This window comes from Vollenhovia emeryi, unplaced genomic scaffold (genome assembly GCF_000949405.1).
Source record: "Vollenhovia emeryi isolate VEMERY1.0 unplaced genomic scaffold, V.emery_V1.0 DF939226.1, whole genome shotgun sequence".
Lineage (NCBI taxonomy): Eukaryota > Metazoa > Arthropoda > Insecta > Hymenoptera > Formicidae > Vollenhovia > Vollenhovia emeryi.
In genome coordinates, this window is record NW_011967140.1 from 31,787 (window position 1) to 53,582 (window position 21,796).

The following is a 21,796-nucleotide window of genomic DNA, read 5'->3' on the forward strand; positions in this document are numbered from 1 at the left end:
AGCCACGTAAGTTCGTCCACCGGCTCTTTCAACTCTATCGTGTCCTGGATTTCTAATTATCACAATCTGTAGCGTCGTTTTCTGTTTTCCCACAGTGCGCGCGAGACGCAGACGAGGGGCAGCCGTTTTCACATGCGTTCGCGAGATTTCGCTTCTTGGTAACAAGTCGCGTCAAGTTGTAGTTTTGTCGCTCGACGTTGCGTGAGAGAACTTTCCGAGGGCTCTGAACTCTCTTGCACATTCGACTGCCGACACGTAAGTCTGTCCCGTTCGGCAAGTTCTTCAGCTGGATATGTTGTGTATCGTTTGATCTGTTTGCCGCAGCGATCGAGAGGCAGACAATGAGCGACTCCGAAGACTCGGATATCCTGGCCGACATCCAGGCTCTGGACGAAGCTTTAGCCTTGTCGGCGAGGAAGAAGTCCCAGCCATGTGCTAGCAGCAGCAACCAACTGTCTGACGTCTCGTCCGAGGACTCCAAGGAAAGCGACGATTACTTGGATTATCTCCGTACGAATCGGTCTATCGATTCAACTCTGAACGTTTACGAGATTAACACAAGGTTAATCGCGGGCTTGACGATAACCAAGAAGAAACTGACCGTTTTACTGCAAGAGTGCGAGCAGAAGATAAAGCTGCTGGACGAGAAAATTATGAAATCCAGGGACGAGTTGAGCCTTGGCTCGAAATTGGCGCTCAGTAATGCTGGTATGCCATATTTTAAGGACAAGGGCTACTTCAACGCTCCCAAGAATAGTGATGCCAAGCGGAAAGAGGCCAATGGCGAGATCTTTCTCCCGTCTCTGAAGAAGCCGAGTCGCTGGTCGGGAAGGGACAGAGATACACTTTTAAGCGCCATAAACAACCAAGTTCTCGAATTGGTACTGCGCTGGGAGTACAACAACGAGACTAACAAGTCCACGTCTGATGATCAGGCGAGGGAAACGAAAGCGGTGCTCCCCAGAAACTTTGACGAGATGGTGGGACCGGTGGGCGGGGGAGAGTTCGACTGGCACAAGATTTCCGTTATAGATTTCGACAACAAGCATTCACCGGGCGAGTGCCAAGCTATGTGGAACGTTTACCTCCACCCCGACTTCAAGAAGACTGAATGGACGAGCACGGAGGATAACAGACTGCTGGAGTGCGTGAAAAAATACAAACACCAAGACTGGGATGCTATTACGCAGGAGCTAGGGACAAACCGTAGCGCGTACCAATGTTTCATTAGATACAATACCATTAAGAAAGTGCCGTCGGCCGGATGTCCTTGGACCAAGCAGGAGGATAAGCACCTTTTGAAGATTATAAATGTGCTCAGGGTCGGTAACTTTATTCCCTGGGCCGAGCTCGCCAATCACATGCGGCACAGAACCAAGCAGCAAATTTACGTTCGATGGGTGTACAGGAAGGCGCCGCATTTGAGGAAGGGTAGATTTACTGGCGCGGAAACGTCGACTCTCCTGACGGCGGTACAGAAATACGGAACGAACTTCTGTAAAATTTCAAGCCACGTGATGCCACATCGGACCTCGATACAACTCCAAGGGCATTACGACACGGTGACCAGTAATTTAAAAAATAAAATAAATCGGTGGACGATCAGCGATGACACAGAGTTAATTAATTTGCAAATAAAATACCGCAACGACTGGTCCAAGATAGCCAGGTTTTTCCCGAACAAGTCAAGAACACAAGTGAGGCATCGATATGGCTCGTTAATAAGATACATACAAAGAGGTTTCAGTCTCGAAGCTATACCTAGACCGTTCAGTTCGATTTGCGAGAGAAAACAGCTTAGAAAGAACCAGTTATCCAGTAATGCGTCAAAAACTTGCAATAAAGTAAGTACGCTAAAGCCAGTGCAACGCGTACATGGTTTTGATATTCAACGGAAGTTGTACGAAACTCTTTCTTTCCCACCTGAGGTCCGAGCTAGTAATTCTGAAGTAGCGCCTTTCGACGTCGAAGAGCTTGCGCATTATACTAAAAGATTGTTCAACACACTGACCTTGTTAAAAGCCAATCTTGATATTCCGGAAATCGATTTTCTGCATTATGTGCAATTGAATGACAGGGAAAAGCAACTCTTAGTTTCTTTACAAGAATATATAAACGTGGTGAAAAATAACGGAATAGCGTATGAAGAACTAGTAGAAAAACGTAGAACACAGATGTTCGGTTGCACCCCAGAAGTTGGCGAGTTTTTTGTACCGCCACTTCCGTTCGACGGATACGTAAGATTACTCAAAAAGACTTTAAAAAAGAAAAAGAACACGTCGATAGATTACAATTTAGATGATAACAAGAAGTTTCTTATCGACCTTCCTATAGACTTCTCTTTAAATGTCGACGTGCTGCCTTTTATTACTCTCGAGGAGGAGATACAATTTCACAAATTTGGTCACTTTTTATCAACTAATTACCATGATTATGACTTAAGAGATATAGATCTATATAAATCGTTGAGACACATGAAATGCGTCCTCCATTTACCTGAAGAAACCCCTTCACGTTCAAATATAGCTTTACCGGACCATCTAGAACTGAATGTACATTCAAAAGTATGTTTGGAAGATTACGAACAACTAAATGAGACGAAGGAAAGTGTCAATATTAACGAAGACGATGAAGTGGTGAACACGAATGATACAATTCTGCCGAGTCAAGCGACTTTGTTAGGGTTGAAGAATTTGCTCCTTTGGAAATTACTGTACGACTGTGAAGCTGAATCTCGTCAACAGTGCGAGGCGATGGCGTCATTGGTAAAAAAGCGAGATCCAGAACAAACTGCGGCGAATTTTCAGAAAACGGAGAGCGCAGAGTACAAGTTACTGCGAACTCGCCTACTGCAATTATTTAAGTATCCTATAAGTTTGTCAAACACCATACTGCAAATGCAAGGGCCGGAAAAGATATTTGTAGTAAAAGAGAAATCGAACAAAGGTCAGAACAAAGAACAAACGTTTCAGACGAGAAAAAGAAAATATGTAAGTAGAGCGCAATTAAACATTCCGGCTAATGTGAAATCTGACGTTACAACGCGAAATCTTCCTGCAGTACGTAGCTGTAAAATAGTTTGCAAGAAATACAAAATCGTCGAAAAATAACACGTGATTCTCGAAACCTTTAAATATGAAATTAGCTGTAAGAAGCATTACAATTTTATTTTTCTGCACAAACACATAATACATGTTTTTTTAATTTACATTTTCGTTTACATTTTCTTTTATATTAAAATAAATGGGCGTAGAAAAAAAAGACTAGCTTTTATTTATTACAAATACAATCTTCTGAAAATAATTCATAATGTATTACGTAACTGTGATAATTAACAATAGTGATCTGGAAAGTTTATATATATATATGTATAATGCATGCGCATGTTACAAATACATGTATCTATAATTGTAAGTAGGATATAAAATTACATTTACAGAGTTTAGGAAGGCCATAAGAACGGCTATTGACAAATATAGTTTTAAACAAATATACGTTCATCGAAACCTATTTACAGTCCGTGTAAATAATATCGAGAAACTTGTAATGTTTGTAAAAGACGTTAGAAAAAATGCAATAGCAATGAGTTATATAAGAAAATATGCTTCATGTGTACTGAAGTATCTCTCTTTTTCCCTTCTTCTGTTTCTTATTTTCATGATAATGGATATATTTTTATTTCTTTCATTATAAATACTTAATAATATCATTCTTAAAATCAGCAAAGCCAACGCTAATGAGCGATGCAGTAATAGCATGAAACGAGAGATCCAATTTACACATACATACAACATATATATGTATTGAATATTACAAATTATATCACAATTTTTGTAACGAATGAGCACAAAACGAAATGCAGATTATCAAAAGCGTAAATGGGACACATCATAGACTTTGAACGTATTCGTTAATCAGACACGTTAAATGCTCTAGCAAATGTTAATTTATGTAAAATAAAATGCCTTTTTCTCCTGTCACGAGTTACCTTAGTAGATTTGCTTTTAATATGTCACTGTGTTATTATACATGACACAATAGTTAATATTGTCTAACAGAGATCTATCAGATGGGAGGAAGAAATGCAGATGTATATCTTACATGCAAAAAGTACTTTGTGCCTCTAAGTTACACTGTATGCAATTAATTTTTACTCAGCTGATGTATGCATATTTTACAGCTTGGATTTTATATTTTGTTAATATTCAATACCTTGTAGCTTTGTAACTTATCAAGTTTTTATGATTTTCGCTACCGATAACTATTTCTTTTTTGACGAACTGCTGTAACCTGTTATGAATACCGTGCAACCGGCCGTAAAAAAGCCCCATAAAATTAGACTCGGCTCTGCTTTACTGACCAAAGACCTCAAGCTGTCCAGAATCAATTTGAGTGGTTCGTTTGCGACCTTGACAGCCGGCTTCTCCTGAAGAATCTTCATTTTTGTCAGATATTCGATAAGCGGAGGATGACTGTGGCTGAATACCGGGAAATACTCTCCTATTCTTTCTCTGGTCCACCAAGCACGAGTACTCGATCTGTACGCAAGAACAATAAGATTAAATATATATTCTAGTCTATTACATATTCAATCACAAGTAATCGCATATATTTGAAGTACATGTGTTTTATTAGATTGTACTCACTTTTGGTTCCATGGCGTATAATGATAATAATAAAGACTAGCCCTAACATATTTCGGCGGTCTGTCTCGGAAAGGATTCTCGACAGTATTCATTAGCGCCAATACCTCGGGCTGTCCGCTCAATAAACGATAGGCTAGCGACATCAACCATGGATTTTGATGATATGTACCTAAAGCAGCGAACCACATTTGCCAATCGAGACGAGGTTGATGGGGCGCTGCAAGAAAGAAATATCGTTAAAGAATTTTTATCCTCGACAAATGTTTAAAATGTAGCTTATTAACAAGCCGAAATAATGCATTAACCCAAAATAAATTAGGCTTATAATGGGTTAACGTAAACAGAAACGCATAATACATAAATTACGTGAAAATATCTCACCAACGAATGGTAGTGAGTTGTTAACATTTCCTGGTTTATATAAAAATTCATATTCCTTCCAGGGCCCGTCCAAGCTATTGCTTCCCTCTATCACAACTTCGGGTCTACCATCGACTCCCGTCATACGACGGAATAGTCCATAGCTATTCGCTATATGAAGATGATCCACTCTCGCATGTAACTGCTTCAGGTGAACAAGCATCGTCGAGTTGTGCGATTGATGCAAAGTGGAATGTGGTACCTGCGAGCGTTTATCTCACACTTTATATGTATGTACGTAACACGTTACGCATCGCGCTGAATCTTCAATAATTTTTTAATAAACTTAGACACACGTCAAATTGTCTGATTTTCTTACGAGACTTACATGAAAAAGGATGGAATAATAAGGAAATATGTAAAATGGATACCGGAACTGGACACAGGGACGCTGAAGTATATCTTATTAGAAGAAAGCAAAATAGTCGAATTAAAAATACAGATAATAAGAAAAGCAATAAAATTCGAGGAAGAAGGAAGCAGATCACAGATAAGAAAATAAGAAAAGATTGCATAGAAGACATAAGAAGAGGAAGGCAAGGGAGGAAGAACGAAGATGGGAAAGAAAGAGAAGAGAGATATGGGAGAGAATAAATTTGACAAAGAAAGAAATGGAACAATGTAGAAATAAAGCAGTAGAGGAGCCGGTTATGAAGGCAGTAAGAGAAATGTGGAAAAAAAGGAATAAAAGAGTCAAGGTACAATTGGGTACAAACAAGTTACATACTATTATAAAAAGTTAACAACAGAGGACCACAATGGAAGGAAAAGAGAACAGGGAAAGGAATATGAAAGAAAAAGGAAACAGAAACTGAAATTTATGAAAAAGATTGTAGGTGAGAGGAAGAGAAAAGGAGCAATAATTAAGAAAAATGTACTTAAACCGAAACTGTAAAGAAAGAACAAGAAGCATACTGGTAATTTAATGTAGATTGCGAGGATATATATATATATATATATATATATATATATATATATATAATGAAAATATATGTTTGTACGGAAGTCCATCTAAAGCCGTCAGGCACAGATTAAATACTTACGAGACTGATAGCGAAGATCCAGCCTATAGCTGTGATGTACAAGATCGTCCTTAATAATGCCATGATTTTATCATACGTCGCTTTAGCGAAATATACAGAAGTAACTATTGAGTCCACTAGCGTTAATCCGAGAGATGCTAGACCGATGTATATAGAAAATAGCACTGCGCGAGACAGAACGTAATCAAATTGTTCTGGCGTAAATGCTATGAAAAGAAAAAGGAGTCGGTTATGATCCAGTGCAAACGCTAAATTGTAAGATCCAATTATTATTAGTCGTTAATAAGTACTGATATTAGATTCAATGGTCCAGTTGTCCGTTATCTTGAGACCGTAAAAAAAATATGTCCCGTATATCACTCCTCCATAAACCAATACAGTTATTAGCGTAGACAGATAGTTCTTGACACGGGACTTATCGTTTTTGGATTTTCGTTTGTAAAAGAATTGATCGTCTAGCAAGGATATGCACAGACAAATGGTAAGGAAGTTAAAGAAGTTGTAGTTTCCAGTCGCGATAATGCAAACTTGTAGAAGCACCTGAAACAGTAACGTTAAAATATTATAATTCAAGAAAAAGCCAACCAATTAATTAATCAGACCAAGTCCATATTTTGTCACAGTCTATTGTAGACAGTTAATTACATACCTGTAAATAAAATGCTATTAGCCTCACTTTTCTATTTGGGAAGAAAAATAGAAATGGTATAGCGAGCTCTGCGACGTTTGTACCAACGGTGGACAATCGAAGGAGCCACGTTGGCAAATGATGGGCGTACCACGCCAGAGGAGTTGGTATACATTGCGATTCAAAATGGATATTTAGAGCTGCGAAACATTAAGTAATGGATATATCATAATTAACGTATATACATTGCGCATATTAGATTTGGTGAAAACGATTTTACCATCCAACTTCCACCAAACTGGACAGTCTGAAGTGAATTTCACTACTCCGCTGGCAAACATGAGACGGAAGAGCAACCAACGCACAGCCCAGAGGGTTACACTGTCGCTTTGCCTCCCGCGATAAGGATACCAAAACGGCGCGATGAATACGCATAGAAATCCAGCCTCCAGTAACAGAACGTCCCTACAAATCGAATGCGCACACAGGATTTAATTATCAAGCAATTAAATTATTTGTATAATCAGGCAAATAATACAAAAGTATAGACACCTTGTAACATACATTCCAATTTCTTTTTAATTGTGGTGTACAAGAATGTTTTCGTAAACAAACGCAAAGGATTTGAGTTCTTGAGAAATCCATGTGTAAACATAGATAAAAACTGGTACGACTCACCATTGGAAGAACATAAATGTTTGACCGATCTGGTATAAGGAATAATACAGGGACCACAGCCCTACGAACACTGGTGCGATGCAGAACTTCTGCGTGATAAACCTGCAATGAAATATCAATTTCAGGCGTCAGCAACTACCGCCGCGCTTTCATGAGAATTACCATATTTGTGTTCATCAAATACAAAGCTTGATTTATAATGTGCTCTTTATGTCTAGACATTCTACTTTATATAAGCGAATCAAAACGGTTCGAAAACCGTTTATTGACAACATACAATGTATTGTACGATGTGTAATGTACAATTTGTAAACTTGCACGGATATTTTAAACGTAGAGGAAAGCACAATCAATTTTCCGCTAAAGAGATTTCACTCCAAGAGCAATAAATTCATGGTGGAACCAACAGATGACGCATATTAATTTAGCAGAAACTCCGCTATCTCACATTACAAGCCCATCTCATAACAGGGGACTCTCCTCTATTTATTGGCTGCAAAATAGAATGCTTCTAGAGGCAAAGAGCACATTGTTTAGATTAGGTTCAATAGAATTTATAAACGGCATTACTTTTGGACAAATCATACACTTTACAAGTATCCCCATATTAGAAATATCCCCTTAATCTTGTCATTTTCGAAAGTACCCTGCGAAGGAGAAAACAACTCCGAGAAGGGCCAGCACGTCCAGCATGTATTCGACGTTCAAGCCCAGATACGGCGCCAGCCACAGAAACGTCGGCTTCTGCTTGAGCTTGTTGAACAGCGTCGCGCGTCCTTTAAGGTCCAGCTGCGTCCTAGCCGGTAGGAGCCCATTGTCGCCGTACAATCCTGTTACATTTCATCAGTTAATAAACGTCGTGCGGTTAACACGTCGTGCGCGTCTTAAAGGCTGCGTTCGGATATTCACTCCCAGTACTGAAAATCTATAGTTTACGTCACGTACACTATACATTTTAAGTGCTGAGAGTAAACATTGGAACGCAGCCAGAGCAAACTCCACATCGTCTTTACATCTCAAAGTTATATTCCAAGATTACACTCGACTCGCGGCGTCGAAATGCGGGATTTCGTTGCGCAACGAGCAGGAAGTAAAGGCAATCGCATCGCTCGGATACCGGGGAGCGCGAAGGACGTTCTCAAGTGCGCCGCGTGTAAGCGTCGCTGATCAACGTTTTATCGCTCACCGCGCGGCACGTAGCGTGTCGCGCGTCCTTCGCGCGTTCCACGCCGGGGAGTCCCATGGTCGTGAACAGAAAAAAAAATAGCCGCGCTGGTGCCCCTCGGTCCGAGGGACCGCGGTACGCCTCACCTGGTATCTGCACGTAGAAGCTGAGGAACGCGAACAGATATATGATGCAGATCCCGCGCAGGAAGAGATTACGGGTGTACCGTAATTGCGCCATAATTGCGATCGCGAGTTTTATGTGAGAAAGTCCGCATTTAACGACGGGTAAATGCGGGAGTAACGCGCGCGAGCGAGCGGGCGAACGAATGCCGGGTCGGGCGCGATTCACGCACACAACACAACACGGGACCGATGCTATGCCGATCCTTGGATAGCGGCGAACCACGACGCAACACAGTCGCGTCGGCGTGGCACACGTATGGTCGGTGAGGCGCGACCACAGACCTCTGTATAGTGTATACGTGTATACTACTGGTAACGGGAGCAGCGATGTCAGACGGGTCGCGTTTTTCGCGCATGTGATTGGTCAATTTCTTCCGACACGACTTACTACATCCTATGTAGACCCTGCTTAGGCCTGTTGGGCTGGGTCTACATAGGATGTGTTCGAAAATGGATTTAGTTACTGCCAGTGAAAACAGTATAGTTGGTAGCAATGAAAATTACTGGTGCTGCGTTTTTCGCACGCCAGTAAAGTCAGTAAGGCTGGGTCTACATTGGATGTCGTAAGTCGAATAATGAACTGTGATTGGTCAATTCCTTCCGACACGACTTACGACATCCTATGTAGACCCAGCCTTACACAATACGTCGTATGTCGCTGTCGGATGTCGGGACGTGGTCGATGGTCCAATAAGAAAATTCCTTAGAATTTTCTTATTGGACCATCGACCACGTCCCGACATCCGACAGCGACATACGACGTATTGTGTAACAGGCCTTAAAGGCCTGTATCCACGATGCTAGAACTTGGTCCAAGTTCTAGTTTCGAGAAATGTGTAGCCAATCAAGTTGCAGCTATTCCATAAAAGCTGCAAGTCGACACAGGCCTTAAAAGCAGAATTTTTACATACGTTTCTCCTTCGAATATATTCAAGAATCGAGCCCGTGGGCCTAAATTCCGTACACGATTACCGACGACCATCGATACGTTAACGACGTTTGCGCAGCTTTTCTATCATGTAGAAAAAGCTGCGCAAACGTCGTTAACGTATCGATGGTCGTCGGTAATCGTGTACGGAATATAGGCCCTGATATCGGCCGCGTTCAGCAGACACAATTGTTGAATTGTTGAGTGAGCGCTAAATGATTTCTTAATGTGATCGGCTGGATCTAAAAGTATTAACCAATCATACTGAGCGCTCACTCAACAGTTGTGTCTGCTGAACGCGGCCATCAAAACCACTTCATGTGCAACAGCCGTTAGCGCGATACTTCCGATGCGCATGCGCGTTCATCGTTCTTTCCGCATTCGTCACTTCCGGAGAGAGCGCTGGACTGAGAGAATCGCGTACCATATTTATCGTTTATCTCTCGCTTTTCCGAGTAGCGTGCAATAATAACGCGGGGCGTGAGAGCGAAGGGTATCGGGGTGTGCTGCGCGTCCTCCTGATTCATTAATTTGTCAAAACAATTAGGTGGGACCCAGGGGGAGGAAAGTCGACATAATGCAAGGTGTCAGCATGGCCGAGCGACTCGGCCTGGGCCCGGAGGTCCGCGAACTCAAGCTGGGGTCCAGCTTCACGAGCAACAGCACCAAGTTTCACACCTTGAAATGTAAGTGTCCAACCTGCGAGGCTGGAGGGTCTCGATTCTTCAACGATTTGGTATCTAGAGATAGGAGTCTGGAGCAAAAGCGAGACACCTTAGCCGAAGAGAAAACGGCGATTCTGCGAGGGTACACTTGATTTCAAGAATATGTCAGAACGTTTCTGAGCGTGCGATTCTTCCAGATGACTTCAAGCCCGCGAGCGTCGACGACTCCAAGGTGGCCAGAGTCGACGTGGGCTCGGACAACACGATAACGGTCACCGTGCCACATCTGGATGGCGCTGGCACTCCTCACACCGTGTTCAAGGGCTCGCAAAGGCCCTACAACAAGGAGTACGTCCTGATCTTCGACAAGGTCACCAGGGAGATCACGCTGGAGAAACTGACTGGGAATATTCAAGTTAAGAAGACACGGTACGTATTTCTGTTGCCAATTTGGCGTGATTATTGGAGGAAAGTCCCTCATTATGAGACAGCGGAGTTAATTTTGCTAAATTAACAGGCGTCATCTGGTCCTACCATGAATTTATTACCCTTGGAGCAAAATCTGTTTAGTGGAAAATTTATTGTTAGATTGCGTAATCGCCGCGAAAAAAGATTTGCGATTGAATTTGGATATTGAAAACCTGCTATCTCATAATAGAGGATTTTCCTCTATATGTATATTCTGTCACTATCGAGTTGTCATTGCAAGTCTTACTTCTCGCAGAGCGGAACCCAAGCGTAATAGCAATAACAATTCAATGCCAGTTGAAGTTAAGAGGAGTCCCACGTATGGCAGGGCGAATGGCAGGACCAAAGTTATTAGTGGAAAGAAGAGGGAACCTTCGCTGCAGCTGCATCCCAAACAGAGCCCGCAGCAGACGTCGCCGTACGACAAGAGAAGTCCACAGACTATTTCTATTAATAGGTAAATTCAGATACTGAAAAAGTAAGAGTTCTAATAAAATTTAGTCCCATGCTGGTTTAAATATGTTGTCACTCCATTATCGTTGGTCATACTAGCTTACATTCAACTTTTTCATTTTCATTTTCATTTTCTAAACAAGAAGATTGAATAAGCCGTAACATAATTGAATGACAGCTCATCGCCTGTGCAATTGTCGAGTGGACAATCAACCTTGGCCAGTTTGCCGATGATCGGCTCCGACAACGATGACTTTGCGCCCTCAACGTCAATGATGGCCGGGTCTTCCTCTATGCAATCTGTAGCTTCTCAATCAATTTCAATGCCAAATACAAAATCAAGTACCTTAGAGAGCGATTCCAGCTCGAGCAGCTCAAGTTCCGACAGTTCAAGCAGCGATTATGAGACTGAAACAGTGCCAACAACAGCAGTTAACGGTAAATAGAATGTCTATTAATTTTCCAACTTTTTTCTGTGTCGGTGGCATTTTACGTTTATAATTTGACTTTTATTTGTCAACTCTCTCTGTTTAAAAATTAACATGTTATTCCTTTTTAGGAAATTCAAATGGTACAACTTTCTCACCCACGTTGTTTGCCATTCCATGTCCACGTCCACATTCCATGCCGGACTACCTCTTAAACGATGATCTGCAATTATCTGAATCAGAATCAGATAGTGATTAACGATGATACGCTAGTAGAATTAAGATGAAATATTCCAAGAAAGCCGACTATACAATTTTCGTTCTGCGGTATCTCTCTGTCAATACATCGAGGATTTCACGCCAATTCATCGAATTCCTTAAAATTTTTATACCATCGTGTCGCAATTGTAATGGGTGCAATTATTTTTTTACGACTCTAAAGAAGCAAATCCTAGTAATTCTAATATTTCGGGACTAAACTAACACTGTACCAATTACGAGTATTTATTGCGAGAATAAAATGTACAAATAAATAAAATGCTCATATATAGTTGACACTGTATATAAATCTATAAAAATATATCTAGCAAATGTATATTGAATCTCTTTCTACCTTATAGATAATTATAAACTTATCTACTTTTTGCTTGTTCTATAAAAATCTAAAGCATTTACCCTGAATAATACAAATTGCAATAAATAGCGTTTCTCTTTGTAAATATTGCATATCGCGATCTACGTATTTTTACGTATGATAGCTCTGATAATCTAATATCAGTCTAGCCAGTTGACTACGTTTACCCAAGTGGTCGGTTCTCAGTTTAAGGCAACTCTTATAAATACTGTCGTTGGAAGCGTCGCCACAGCTGACATCTTTGTATTTTATCTTCAGTGTCGGCTCTATCGCGCGAAATACATGCATATCGCTGAACGACACGTACATTTCGAACAAAGAAGTTACAGGGCTGTGCTTGGAAAGTTTCAGCAGAATGGCAATGTCCTTGTCCGAACGCGCTAATGGAATGTTCGCCTCGACTGTCTGCCGCACTGAAACACATTTCAACGAAAACATAAAGTTTATTCGCACCAGAAATATTCGGACTTCACGAGGCGAGTCGGCGAGAACGTATGCATACTTGCGTTGTAATCTTTAATGTAAAACGCGATGTTGTTGTAGTTCTGCTCGTCATATTTCCCGTAGTTGCTGTTGACGTCCACTTCGTCGTGAGCTGCTTCGCTTGCGTAAATTATATCGGGATGGAACTCGATGAACGGGATCGGGCTGAATATCTGGTAGCGACCAATGGTGTTCATTCGAACCTGGTACAAAATAATGAATTGACCTGTACTCGAAGTAATCACATTTATTAACGTTAATACGCGTTAATGTGCACACACTTACCCTGTTTAAATAGTCTACTTTCAATTTCGTCCCCATTTCTACGAGAAGAACCAGACTTTCCGACGAGAACTTCTTCGCACACAAATCGGTCACGGCGATCCTCAACATCGGATCCAGATCCACGGAAGTTACGTTGACTGGCAATCGTATTGACAGCCAAGTAATCTTAGATTGGTCCTTTTTGTACTTGTCGTTCAGCATTGACACGAATGTTTTTACTTCGTAATAAACGTCACCTCTGCCTTTCGACGGTGAATCTGAATTGTACAAGAGAACCTGCAAGAGCAACGTTGTATATAAATAATATGTATATTTTTATTTAAAATACAGAGCTTATAGTCGACCAGACTGGCAAAATTTGAATAGTTTATTCTATACATGTTTCAATTTTGCCAGTCTGGTCGACCATAAGCTCTACATTTTTTATTTAATTTTACCGCTGATGACTACAAAGACACTCAAGCATGTACATTTTAATATTACTTATAAAATTATAGCTATACAATATTACCAAAATAGTATATTTTGAAACGTGGCTGTACTAACCACCATGAGGGAGGTCTTGCATTTCTTTTCTATACAGTTTTGTGCGTAGTGCTCGATAAAATTCAGCGCGTCCTGCTTTCTGCCCAGATCGACAGTGATAATTATATTAATTCTCGTATTTTCAGTCACGTAAGGCACGGGTATAATTTCTACTTTCCCCAGCGGCTTGCAGATCTCGACTCGCTTCCTTACTTCCTTGCCCGTGGCCACCTCGCTAAATATCAAGTCGAGTATATAATCCATCCCTCTGGACGCGTCGAACTTGAGGTAGCCATTCAGCAGTCTTGCAAAGCTGAGTTTGTTATCGTATCTCTTTACAATATTGTCCACAGCTGTGTTTATCACGTAATCTATGTCGGCCTTTGTGTCGCCCTTCAGCTCTTGGATGTTAATGAAGTCGGTCTCGAAGAAAACGTGAGACACATTGAAGTAAGACCAGCGCAAGACGTCGAAGCGTCCGAGAGGTCTGTTTCCAGGTTGATCTCCAATCGGCCACGATACGTTACGTTGACTCGGCGGGCCCAAATATGCAGTCGCGGATATTACCTTGCGCACGTCGGCGATCTGTTTGTTAACTTTAATGGAATTTATCTGAAAGGAAGAACGTGTTATATAGAAAACTGTGTTACATGTTACGGTATTCTGTAGTAGACCATATGCAAATCACATCTCGCAAAATGCTTGACAATTTACATAACATTTCAGAAGACTCACCGCAGCGAAATACATGTTAAATTTATAAATGAGCATGTGATCGTAGACGGGGTATACGGAGAGCGAATTCTGGAATTCGTTTTGCTCGGCCAACCGAACGAAATCCCTCTCGAAGTTAAACGTGGGTGACAACTGTGTAAACGTGAAATTTCGTCCTTGCGTATGACTGACGCAGGGCATAGAAGTGGAATGGAGAATGCAGCGACCGAAATTAATGTCGTCCGAGTCTGAATATGCGTTCTTGACGCACCAATCCAGATTGCTTTTCATCTCTCGTACAACAGAATTGCTCAAAAGTATACCGGACTCTGAAAAAGAAAGTAATTCTAGCTTCAGTTAATTATCGACCAATTGAAATCCACGTGATTATAAATCTGTGTCGTTTACCCAGAGAACAGTAGGTATCGATTTCGCTTTGAACGCCGGTGTGAACGTTTTGGCTCACAGTGATTTTATTCACGAACTCCACCAGGGCTCTTGCATTTACATAACTCACGTCCTTAATCAGAAAGTAATAATCGTAGCTCTCTAAATAGTTATCAACTATGTATTTCATGGCGTGGAAAGGTTTCAGGATGTCCCTCGTGTCGGTGAACCCGACTATGCCGGGGAAAGAAACGTTTGGCTTGGTCCCCTCTGGTATGGAGATGAAGTAGCGAATTTTATTCACTATATGAGCAATCGTCTTGTTCAGCGCCACGTCCCTGCTGTGCAGATGCTCGCGGCTCGTTATAATGCCCACAAACAATTTCTCCCTGATCCCAAGCTCCGTGGAGTAGTATCTCGGGCGTACAAATGACTTCCTCGCTTTCTGCATCTGTTGCGGCTTGCTGTCGGTGTTTATTCTCGGCTCGTAGGGGTCTATATCCTCCAAGGTGTTCACGGAGTGATCGAAGGACTCCCCTACGTCGTGCTGTCTGTCTAAGTCAATCGGTATCAGCAGGAGACTGAAACTTAGGCCCATGCATATACCCATTATCAGGTATGCGTTGCTCCAACAGAATGAATATAATATTTTAAGCAGCGTCTTCATTTTGCTGCGTCTGAGAAGCCTTTGTTCTTCCTTTTTTGGATTGCTTGTCGTTTAGGAGAATAAAAATTATTTTCGAGGGTCGCGCAAGAGACAAGTTTCTTCTTTATCTTCAAACATGCTCCAGGATACGAGAGATGTCGAAAGACGTGACACTGTATAACGTTTGGCAGTACCTACGGAAATAAATATTCTTATAGATTCGATATACAGTCAATTCAATATTTATAATAAATGTATTAAACTCTTACAATACACGTGATACTAACTTTTTTTTTCTACGTTTCCTTGTCAAAATGTCATGATAACCTTAACTTTTAATCACCGACGAGATTCCATGTGTATATACTCGCGCGTCACGTGGATTCGATTTAATCTCAATTAATTTTGAACAATAATCGAATCATAATCGTTTGTATTACGTTTACCGATTTCATGTGTGCACAATAAATTAGAAATATAGAGTATTAGCTATGAGAGACGCGCGTTCCTTCTCCCTCTCTTCTTCTCTCACTTCTTTCTCTCTACTGTGCACTATACTGTTCGTACACATCTCCATCGTCATCGTGTCGCATAAGACAGTACAAACTTATAAGCAATTTCGCAAGTTATTTAACAATATCCATAAATATAAAATGTATAATACAAATATAACAATAATATATAATATGACAATAAAAAATTACTTTGTGTAAACCTTTAAAGTAAGGATAGATGCAATCTACTTATTAATATTCATTTTTATATAATGTAAATTTAATTAATTATAATATTAATAGAATTTTATTTAATTGTTAAAACTCGCAACCGCCTGCAGATTTGCAACTGTACATACACTAAATGGCTTGCATATCTGTAGGCGTTGGTCAACTTCGTACCATAATTTCGATAATGTCACGATACATATATGAAAGATGAATGAGGAATGATATACGCTACATAAACATATATCAATAAAATATGTATAATACAATAATCAACTAGTCGATTGAGAATCTTCTATGGGTGCGTTCAGGGAGCTCACTGCCCCAGCGGAAAAAATTTCTATAAATAACTACAAAAAATTGACTTGAAATAGAAATTTGTTTTAATTTTCATATCTTCGTTGAAACGTTAATTTTTTTTGTAAAAAGATCTACGAAATAGTACCACAAATTACAATGTTCTCAAATCAAGAAATTATTGCAAGTAGTATTTCATGAAGATGTACAATTTTGTAAAAATTAGCACAAAACTTTACTAGTTTTAAAAATTTGAGAAACTACAAAGTCTTAAAGGATTAAAACATCAGCTTGCTTGTAGAATATTAGAAAAATTAACAAACGTGTCTCGATTCTAGCATTTTCATGTTGATTTTTATAACACTTTTTAAATCCACGTAGAATTTCTTAGATTCTGGTACTATATTTTTTTTTTTGTAGAATTTTGTAGAATTGTTTCCGGCAGGGTATCAGCGCTATTTAGCGCCGAAAGCGTCATTCTATCCTTGTTGCTTCCCAGTGAGAAATGATTCGTCGATTGACCAGTCATTTCTCGCTGGACTATCATGTGTCAAAGAAAGGATGACATTTTCAGCGTTAATAGCGCGCTCCGCAAACGTAAACGGACAGGCAGGGATGCCTGGACACTTCTACAATTATAGAATACATCATAGAAGTGTCCAGGCATTCCTGCCTGTCTGTCTGTGTACCCTGTGCATAAAACCTTCTCGTTTGCGTTCGTCATTTCTTGACGTCACTCCTGTCAAAGTTCAGGAACTTCGTGAACTTCGTGTCGATGCATTACAAGTATCTTCTTTTACGTGACATTCGCTTTTTACATGGCAGTGAATCTATGTGACACATCGTATGATGCTCCATGGAAGATTCGTGCGAAATAGCGGCGACAGCACGCGCGAATCGTGAGCCAAGGGTCGCCTCCAAGGATGCCCGTGATATGACGCTATGCGAATTATTCTTTTCATCATATTCTACATTGCGACTTATGTGGCAGGGATCGCGATCGGTGGCGATATCGCCAAAACGATGTCAGGTACGTTAATTACAAACAATTACTTGAACGTACGAAGTTCCTCTCGATCTTGTCATTAAGCAGTAAAGATTTTAACAGTTTTTACAGTGACGAAATTATCTCGTTGTTGATTAACTGATAATCATTCTTGTAACATTATCGCGCCTGGTTTCATTTTCTTTGAACGTTCGTAGGAGGAATGAGATACGTCTCCAAACAGAAAAGTGAAACAGCGCGGAGCGGAGTATCCGGAATGCCTATCGACAATGAAATAATCCGGATGATAAGTAAGCGCAACAGGCAATCGTTACTAGGTAATCGAGTCGACGGTTCTCCGCGAGGCAGAAGGAACAGCAACTTGGTGCGAGCCGAGCGAAGTCTGCGAAAACGGAAGAAATGTGGGAGAAACTCGAGTTGCAAGATCGCGCGTCGTCGACACTACGTGGACGATGATGATGTCGGCGAGCAGAGTGCCTCGTCGAACGCGGCGAGATTTCCCGTCTGGCAGGTTCCGGAATCAACGGCGCCCGCAATTAATTCGTGCTCCACGACGAATCCGACGATCATGGAAACAGAGATGAATAATCGATCGTCGCTCGCATTTGAGAGGCCGCCGTTGCAATTAGCGAATTTAGACCACCATCGCTCTGTAAATGGAGCTCCATTCCCCATCGGGCGATATCCAAATTCACGGGGATTATCCGATGTAAATGTTCCCAATGAGGATTCAATACTTTCCAAAGTCACAAATGCAAGATCCGAAAGTAAGGTCGGCGTGCAGGGCCCTGCTTTTGAAAGACCGACTAATAAAATGCTGCCTCCCGCGTATCGTCCTGGAATTCCTGCCGACGTGGACTCACTGAACCCTGGCCATCCGCAAGGATTTCAGCAGCAATACGGTGTACATCAGAGGGATTCTGCAAATGGATATAACGTTAAAAACGAATTATTTGACTCTAACAAAAGATTTCTGCTCGTACCGATTTCTAAGAATCTGTACGTCTTGAAGAACGTCCGAGAGAGTCCTCGAACAGGCGGAATTGTACCTGAGCGTTATAAGCTACCGGAAAGGAATAAGGACAACGCAACATCGGACACCCTCCCGTTCAAGGCGCGTATGCACCACGATGCGAAAGATGTAGGTAGAGCTCACTTTCAAGGAGGCAATCACCGTTTATTTGATCACAACGCGGACTTTCTACGTCCCACCCTTGTCACCGAAGAAATCGCGAACCCCACGGAAAACCCGGTGACTTATCGCGACTTCTTGTATCCGAGCATCGCCTCGCAGACTCGCAATTTACTCGACGCTACTCCTGAAATTCCCGACGAACAAACCGTCTCTCCCGTTCCGGATTACGCGAGCATTTCCTACGCGGATATTAATTTGCGCGGCGGCATCAATTCCTACGACTCGTCGGGATTTTCATCAACTTCTATCGACATCCCGAATGTATATTCGAAGGGAAATGACGGTGAACCGAGTGTCTTGCCTGCGACAGAATTAGATGATCGGATAAGTCCTCAACAACATAATGGAAATTACGAAGACTCTTTGGGATACAGCGGGTTTAATATCGAGCTGACGACTGCGGATTCCCGAGATACTTTTAGCACGCTCGACGACAACACGTATACGCCAGCCACTTTTGAAATGTACTTAACTAAAAAAGGGTTTGTATCACAAAATCTGGGAGACGACTCTACATTTTCGATAGGAGGTAACGAAGATGAACCTGTAACAGAATTTGCAGATGATATTTCGACGCGATGCAGAGCTGCCTTTGACGTGTCTGCAAACGACGATAATACTCTCTTTCCGAATGTTGCTTACACCTTCGCTGACAATGCCGGGGACGTTTTGAACAGTGAAGCTTTAGATAAAGATAGCCAAGAATATGGAATCTCGATTTCTAGCGAATATACTAATAAGTCAACTTATTCCAGTGATTTCGATTATAAGAATAGATCTATCGACGAAGCGTTCCTTAGTAATAATACTGCCGACGTGGATTTCTCTCTTAATGCAGAAGATTACGTGACAGCCGCATCGTTATTTCCAAATACCGAAGAATGGCCAGAGAAGGAAGCGCAATCTAATGTAGAAAACTCGCGCGTTTTATTAACGGCACTCAAACCACTGTCCTCGGAGCTGCAGAAGTTGCTGAGCGCAGTTAAGTTAGTCAACCAGAGCCTCAGCGACGTGCAGAGTAGACTGTGCGATAAAAAAAACGCAGTCAGGATCGAACGAGAGAGTAAAACTAGAAAAACTACGGATAAACCAGCTAATAAAGTAGACCGCTACGATTCTGATCTCTTTATAGAAAGTTTTAACAGTCAGTCATCCGACAAGAGACGCATTAAAACCAAAGGCGGAAGTGTCGCAGAACGAGACGTAAAAATTAGAAGAAGACCCGACGATCTCTTTTTAAATAAACTGACGACACCGTTTCATAAGCGCGAAAGTTCCACTAGCAATGCAGAAGTAGGCCGCAGAAACTTCCTCAAAAAGAGAAAATTGAATGAGAGAGAGTTTCCCAAATCAGGCGACGTTGAGAGGCGTAGATTGTCTCATTCGAGGTTTAACAGGAATCTAAAGTCTCTCACGAAGAGTTACGAGATGCGAATAAAGCCAATTCGAAAGCTTATCGAGACCGGATTAGAAAGGACGAAACGCACAACGACATCGATTAGATCGTCGCGTTTGATTAAAAGTAATATATTGAGCGCGCATAATTTTGCAGACAAACGTGCACAAAATCATCACAGAAATGATCAAATTAACCGATCGATAACTTCGAATAATGCGCCTTCGACATTTTTAGATATGTTCACCAAGGATACGTCAGCATATTTCTCGTCAGGTCGGCAAAATTTGCAACGCAATGTAAAGGCAGCAATGTCGAGCGAAAAATCTGATCCTGACAAAGAAAAAAAAATTCTTCCCATTGATCCGCAATTCTACAAGGAAGCAACTGGTTACCTCAATGTAATTCAATTGTTGGGTAAAACTGAGGAACCTCACGTAGAACGTGCGACCGATGTGTGGCTCGCGCAGAATCTTACAGAGTCTTTGACACCGCTGATCTTTACAACCACAGAATCTTCTGTGTCTGCGTTAACATTCCCGTACTTTATCGAGGAATCAACAATTGCAAGTTCAAGCACAATCGCAAAAGAAGCTACCGAGGTAACCGAATCATCCTTATACGAAGATGTAGCTTTCAAAATTTCGAAAACTACATCATTGACGCAATCGCCGATTACGTTGAGTGCTTTTACTATAACGATGCCAACTACGTCGCCACTATTTTACACGACAGAATTAACAGTTCTTCCGATTGAAGAAATCTCAACCACTGAGGTTAGCACTGAAAAAATGACTACAATATTACCTGTCGCGATCACTGAAGTAACTGGAATTCCTATCCCAATTCCAGCGATAGAATATTTTACAACCGAAACTGTCATGCTGTTAACTCCACTTTTGGAAGGAATGACAGATATTACTTTGAAGATTACAATCCCTGTAGCTACTGAAACTTCAATCGAAGAAACGACCGCGTTAATGATTGAAACCGCGATTACAGAGGAAGAAACTGTGGAAGGTACGTCGACTTTGGCGACGGAAATAACGCAAAGTTTGCTTGTTGAAACAGATGTATCTTTATATACATTTTCGACTGTATCATTATTCAAGACTAGAGAAGAGGAATTAGTGATTGAGAGTACATCTCCTACTGTATCAGTTTCAACAACTTTGGCAATTGCAAAAGGTTTCCAAACTGCCACATCAGGATCCACTTTTGGCTTGTATAATACTACTGTAATTATAAGTTCGCCTACGGTTCTAGAAAGGACAGAAATGATTCCAAGTACGTCGACAGAAGTTGCAACAACCACCTTAATTCCGGAGGAGGAGAGTCCAGTGACACAGATTGAGAAAACTATAACCGCGGAAGAAACAGCTACAGAAATCCCAACTGCAACGCCTACTGAAATTGCAATAACTACTACTGAAGTTTTAACAGAGGCTACCGAGCTTCCAACGTCTACGGAAACCACAATAACCGAAATGCTAACAGTTAATAAAACTTTAACAACTGCGGAAGCGTCAATATCTACCGAAACTCCGACAGCCAGTGAGATACCAACGACTGCAGAAGCTTCCACAATTACGGAAATTTTAACACCCGCTGAGATTTTGACAACTCTCAAAACTCCAATTATTAAAGAAACTACGAGTGCAGAAACTTTAACGCCTGCTGAAACTTCAACATCTATTAAAACTCAGACACCTACCGAGTTTTTAACATCCACAGAAACTATTAGCAATGGAACAATTACTGAAATTTTAGCAATTAATAAAACAACTGCGGAGACGCCG

General features: G+C 41.2%; 5 protein-coding genes across 6 annotated transcripts in view; 3 read left to right on the forward strand and 2 right to left on the reverse strand.

Moving 5' to 3' along the window:
- Nucleotides 1-43: 43 nt before the first annotated feature.
- LOC105560614 lies at nt 44-3,196 on the forward strand. The gene is made up of 2 exons (XM_012009868.1): nt 44-255; nt 325-3,196. Exon 2 carries the CDS (start codon nt 342-344, stop codon nt 3,108-3,110), a length of 2,769 nt encoding a protein of 922 aa, XP_011865258.1. The 5' UTR covers nt 44-255; nt 325-341; the 3' UTR covers nt 3,111-3,196.
- A 134-nt stretch (nt 3,197-3,330) lies between these two features.
- LOC105560615 (lipase maturation factor 2-like) lies at nt 3,331-9,086 on the reverse strand. The gene is made up of 10 exons (XM_012009869.1): nt 8,727-9,086; nt 8,062-8,245; nt 7,416-7,517; nt 7,018-7,202; nt 6,759-6,937; nt 6,400-6,649; nt 6,110-6,315; nt 5,028-5,268; nt 4,647-4,863; nt 3,331-4,538 (listed from the first exon to the last, which is right to left on the reverse strand). The coding sequence occupies exons 1-10, from the start codon at nt 8,818-8,820 to the stop codon at nt 4,262-4,264; spliced, it is 1,935 nt and encodes a 644-aa protein (XP_011865259.1). The 5' UTR covers nt 8,821-9,086; the 3' UTR covers nt 3,331-4,261.
- A 976-nt stretch (nt 9,087-10,062) lies between these two features.
- On the forward strand, nt 10,063-12,257 carry LOC105560618 (ell-associated factor Eaf). The gene is made up of 5 exons (XM_012009872.1): nt 10,063-10,379; nt 10,556-10,787; nt 11,083-11,283; nt 11,458-11,717; nt 11,839-12,257. The coding sequence occupies exons 1-5, from the start codon at nt 10,271-10,273 to the stop codon at nt 11,964-11,966; spliced, it is 930 nt and encodes a 309-aa protein (XP_011865262.1). The 5' UTR covers nt 10,063-10,270; the 3' UTR covers nt 11,967-12,257.
- Nucleotides 12,197-15,955, reverse strand: LOC105560617 (chondroitin sulfate synthase 2). 2 transcript variants are annotated; one of them, XM_012009870.1, is made up of 7 exons: nt 15,669-15,955; nt 14,757-15,575; nt 14,370-14,677; nt 13,656-14,246; nt 13,110-13,385; nt 12,844-13,027; nt 12,197-12,754 (listed from the first exon to the last, which is right to left on the reverse strand). In XM_012009870.1, the coding sequence occupies exons 2-7, from the start codon at nt 15,400-15,402 to the stop codon at nt 12,453-12,455; spliced, it is 2,307 nt and encodes a 768-aa protein (XP_011865260.1). In that variant the 5' UTR covers nt 15,403-15,575; nt 15,669-15,955; the 3' UTR covers nt 12,197-12,452. The 2 variants fall into 2 exon arrangements, with proteins under 2 accessions (XP_011865260.1, XP_011865261.1); XM_012009871.1 differs by having other exon boundaries at nt 14,757-15,592.
- Nucleotides 15,956-17,608: 1,653 nt separating this feature from the next.
- LOC105560634 overlaps nt 17,609-21,796 on the forward strand; it is a 15,596-nt gene continuing 11,408 nt past the window's right edge. Inside the window, exon 1 of the mRNA XM_012009911.1 lies at nt 17,609-21,740. Within this exon, the coding sequence (XP_011865301.1) occupies nt 17,609-21,740 (4,132 nt within the window). The remainder of the gene's footprint in view (nt 21,741-21,796) is intronic.

Excerpts from the sequence above, each read along its gene's own strand:
- LOC105560615 (XM_012009869.1), bottom strand. The coding sequence starts at position 8,820 with ATGGCGCAATTACGGTACACCCGTAATCTCTTCCTGCGCGGGATCTGC. Across the intron at positions 8,246-8,726 it reads CTTCTACGTGCAGATACCAG|GATTGTACGGCGACAATGGG; the intron begins GTGAGGCGTACC and ends GAAATGTAACAG. Across the intron at positions 6,938-7,017 it reads AGTTTGGTGGAAGTTGGATG|CTCTAAATATCCATTTTGAA; the intron begins GTAAAATCGTTT and ends AATGTTTCGCAG.
- LOC105560614 (XM_012009868.1), top strand. The coding sequence starts at position 342 with ATGAGCGACTCCGAAGACTCGGATATCCTGGCCGACATCCAGGCTCTG.
- LOC105560617 (XM_012009870.1), bottom strand. The coding sequence starts at position 15,402 with ATGAAGACGCTGCTTAAAATATTATATTCATTCTGTTGGAGCAACGCA. Across the intron at positions 14,678-14,756 it reads CGATACCTACTGTTCTCTGG|AGTCCGGTATACTTTTGAGC; the intron begins GTAAACGACACA and ends TTTCTTTTTCAG. Across the intron at positions 12,755-12,843 it reads CATTAAAGATTACAACGCAA|TGCGGCAGACAGTCGAGGCG; the intron begins GTATGCATACGT and ends AATGTGTTTCAG.
- LOC105560618 (XM_012009872.1), top strand. The coding sequence starts at position 10,271 with ATGCAAGGTGTCAGCATGGCCGAGCGACTCGGCCTGGGCCCGGAGGTC. Across the intron at positions 10,380-10,555 it reads CAAGTTTCACACCTTGAAAT|ATGACTTCAAGCCCGCGAGC; the intron begins GTAAGTGTCCAA and ends CGATTCTTCCAG. Across the intron at positions 11,718-11,838 it reads GCCAACAACAGCAGTTAACG|GAAATTCAAATGGTACAACT; the intron begins GTAAATAGAATG and ends ATTCCTTTTTAG.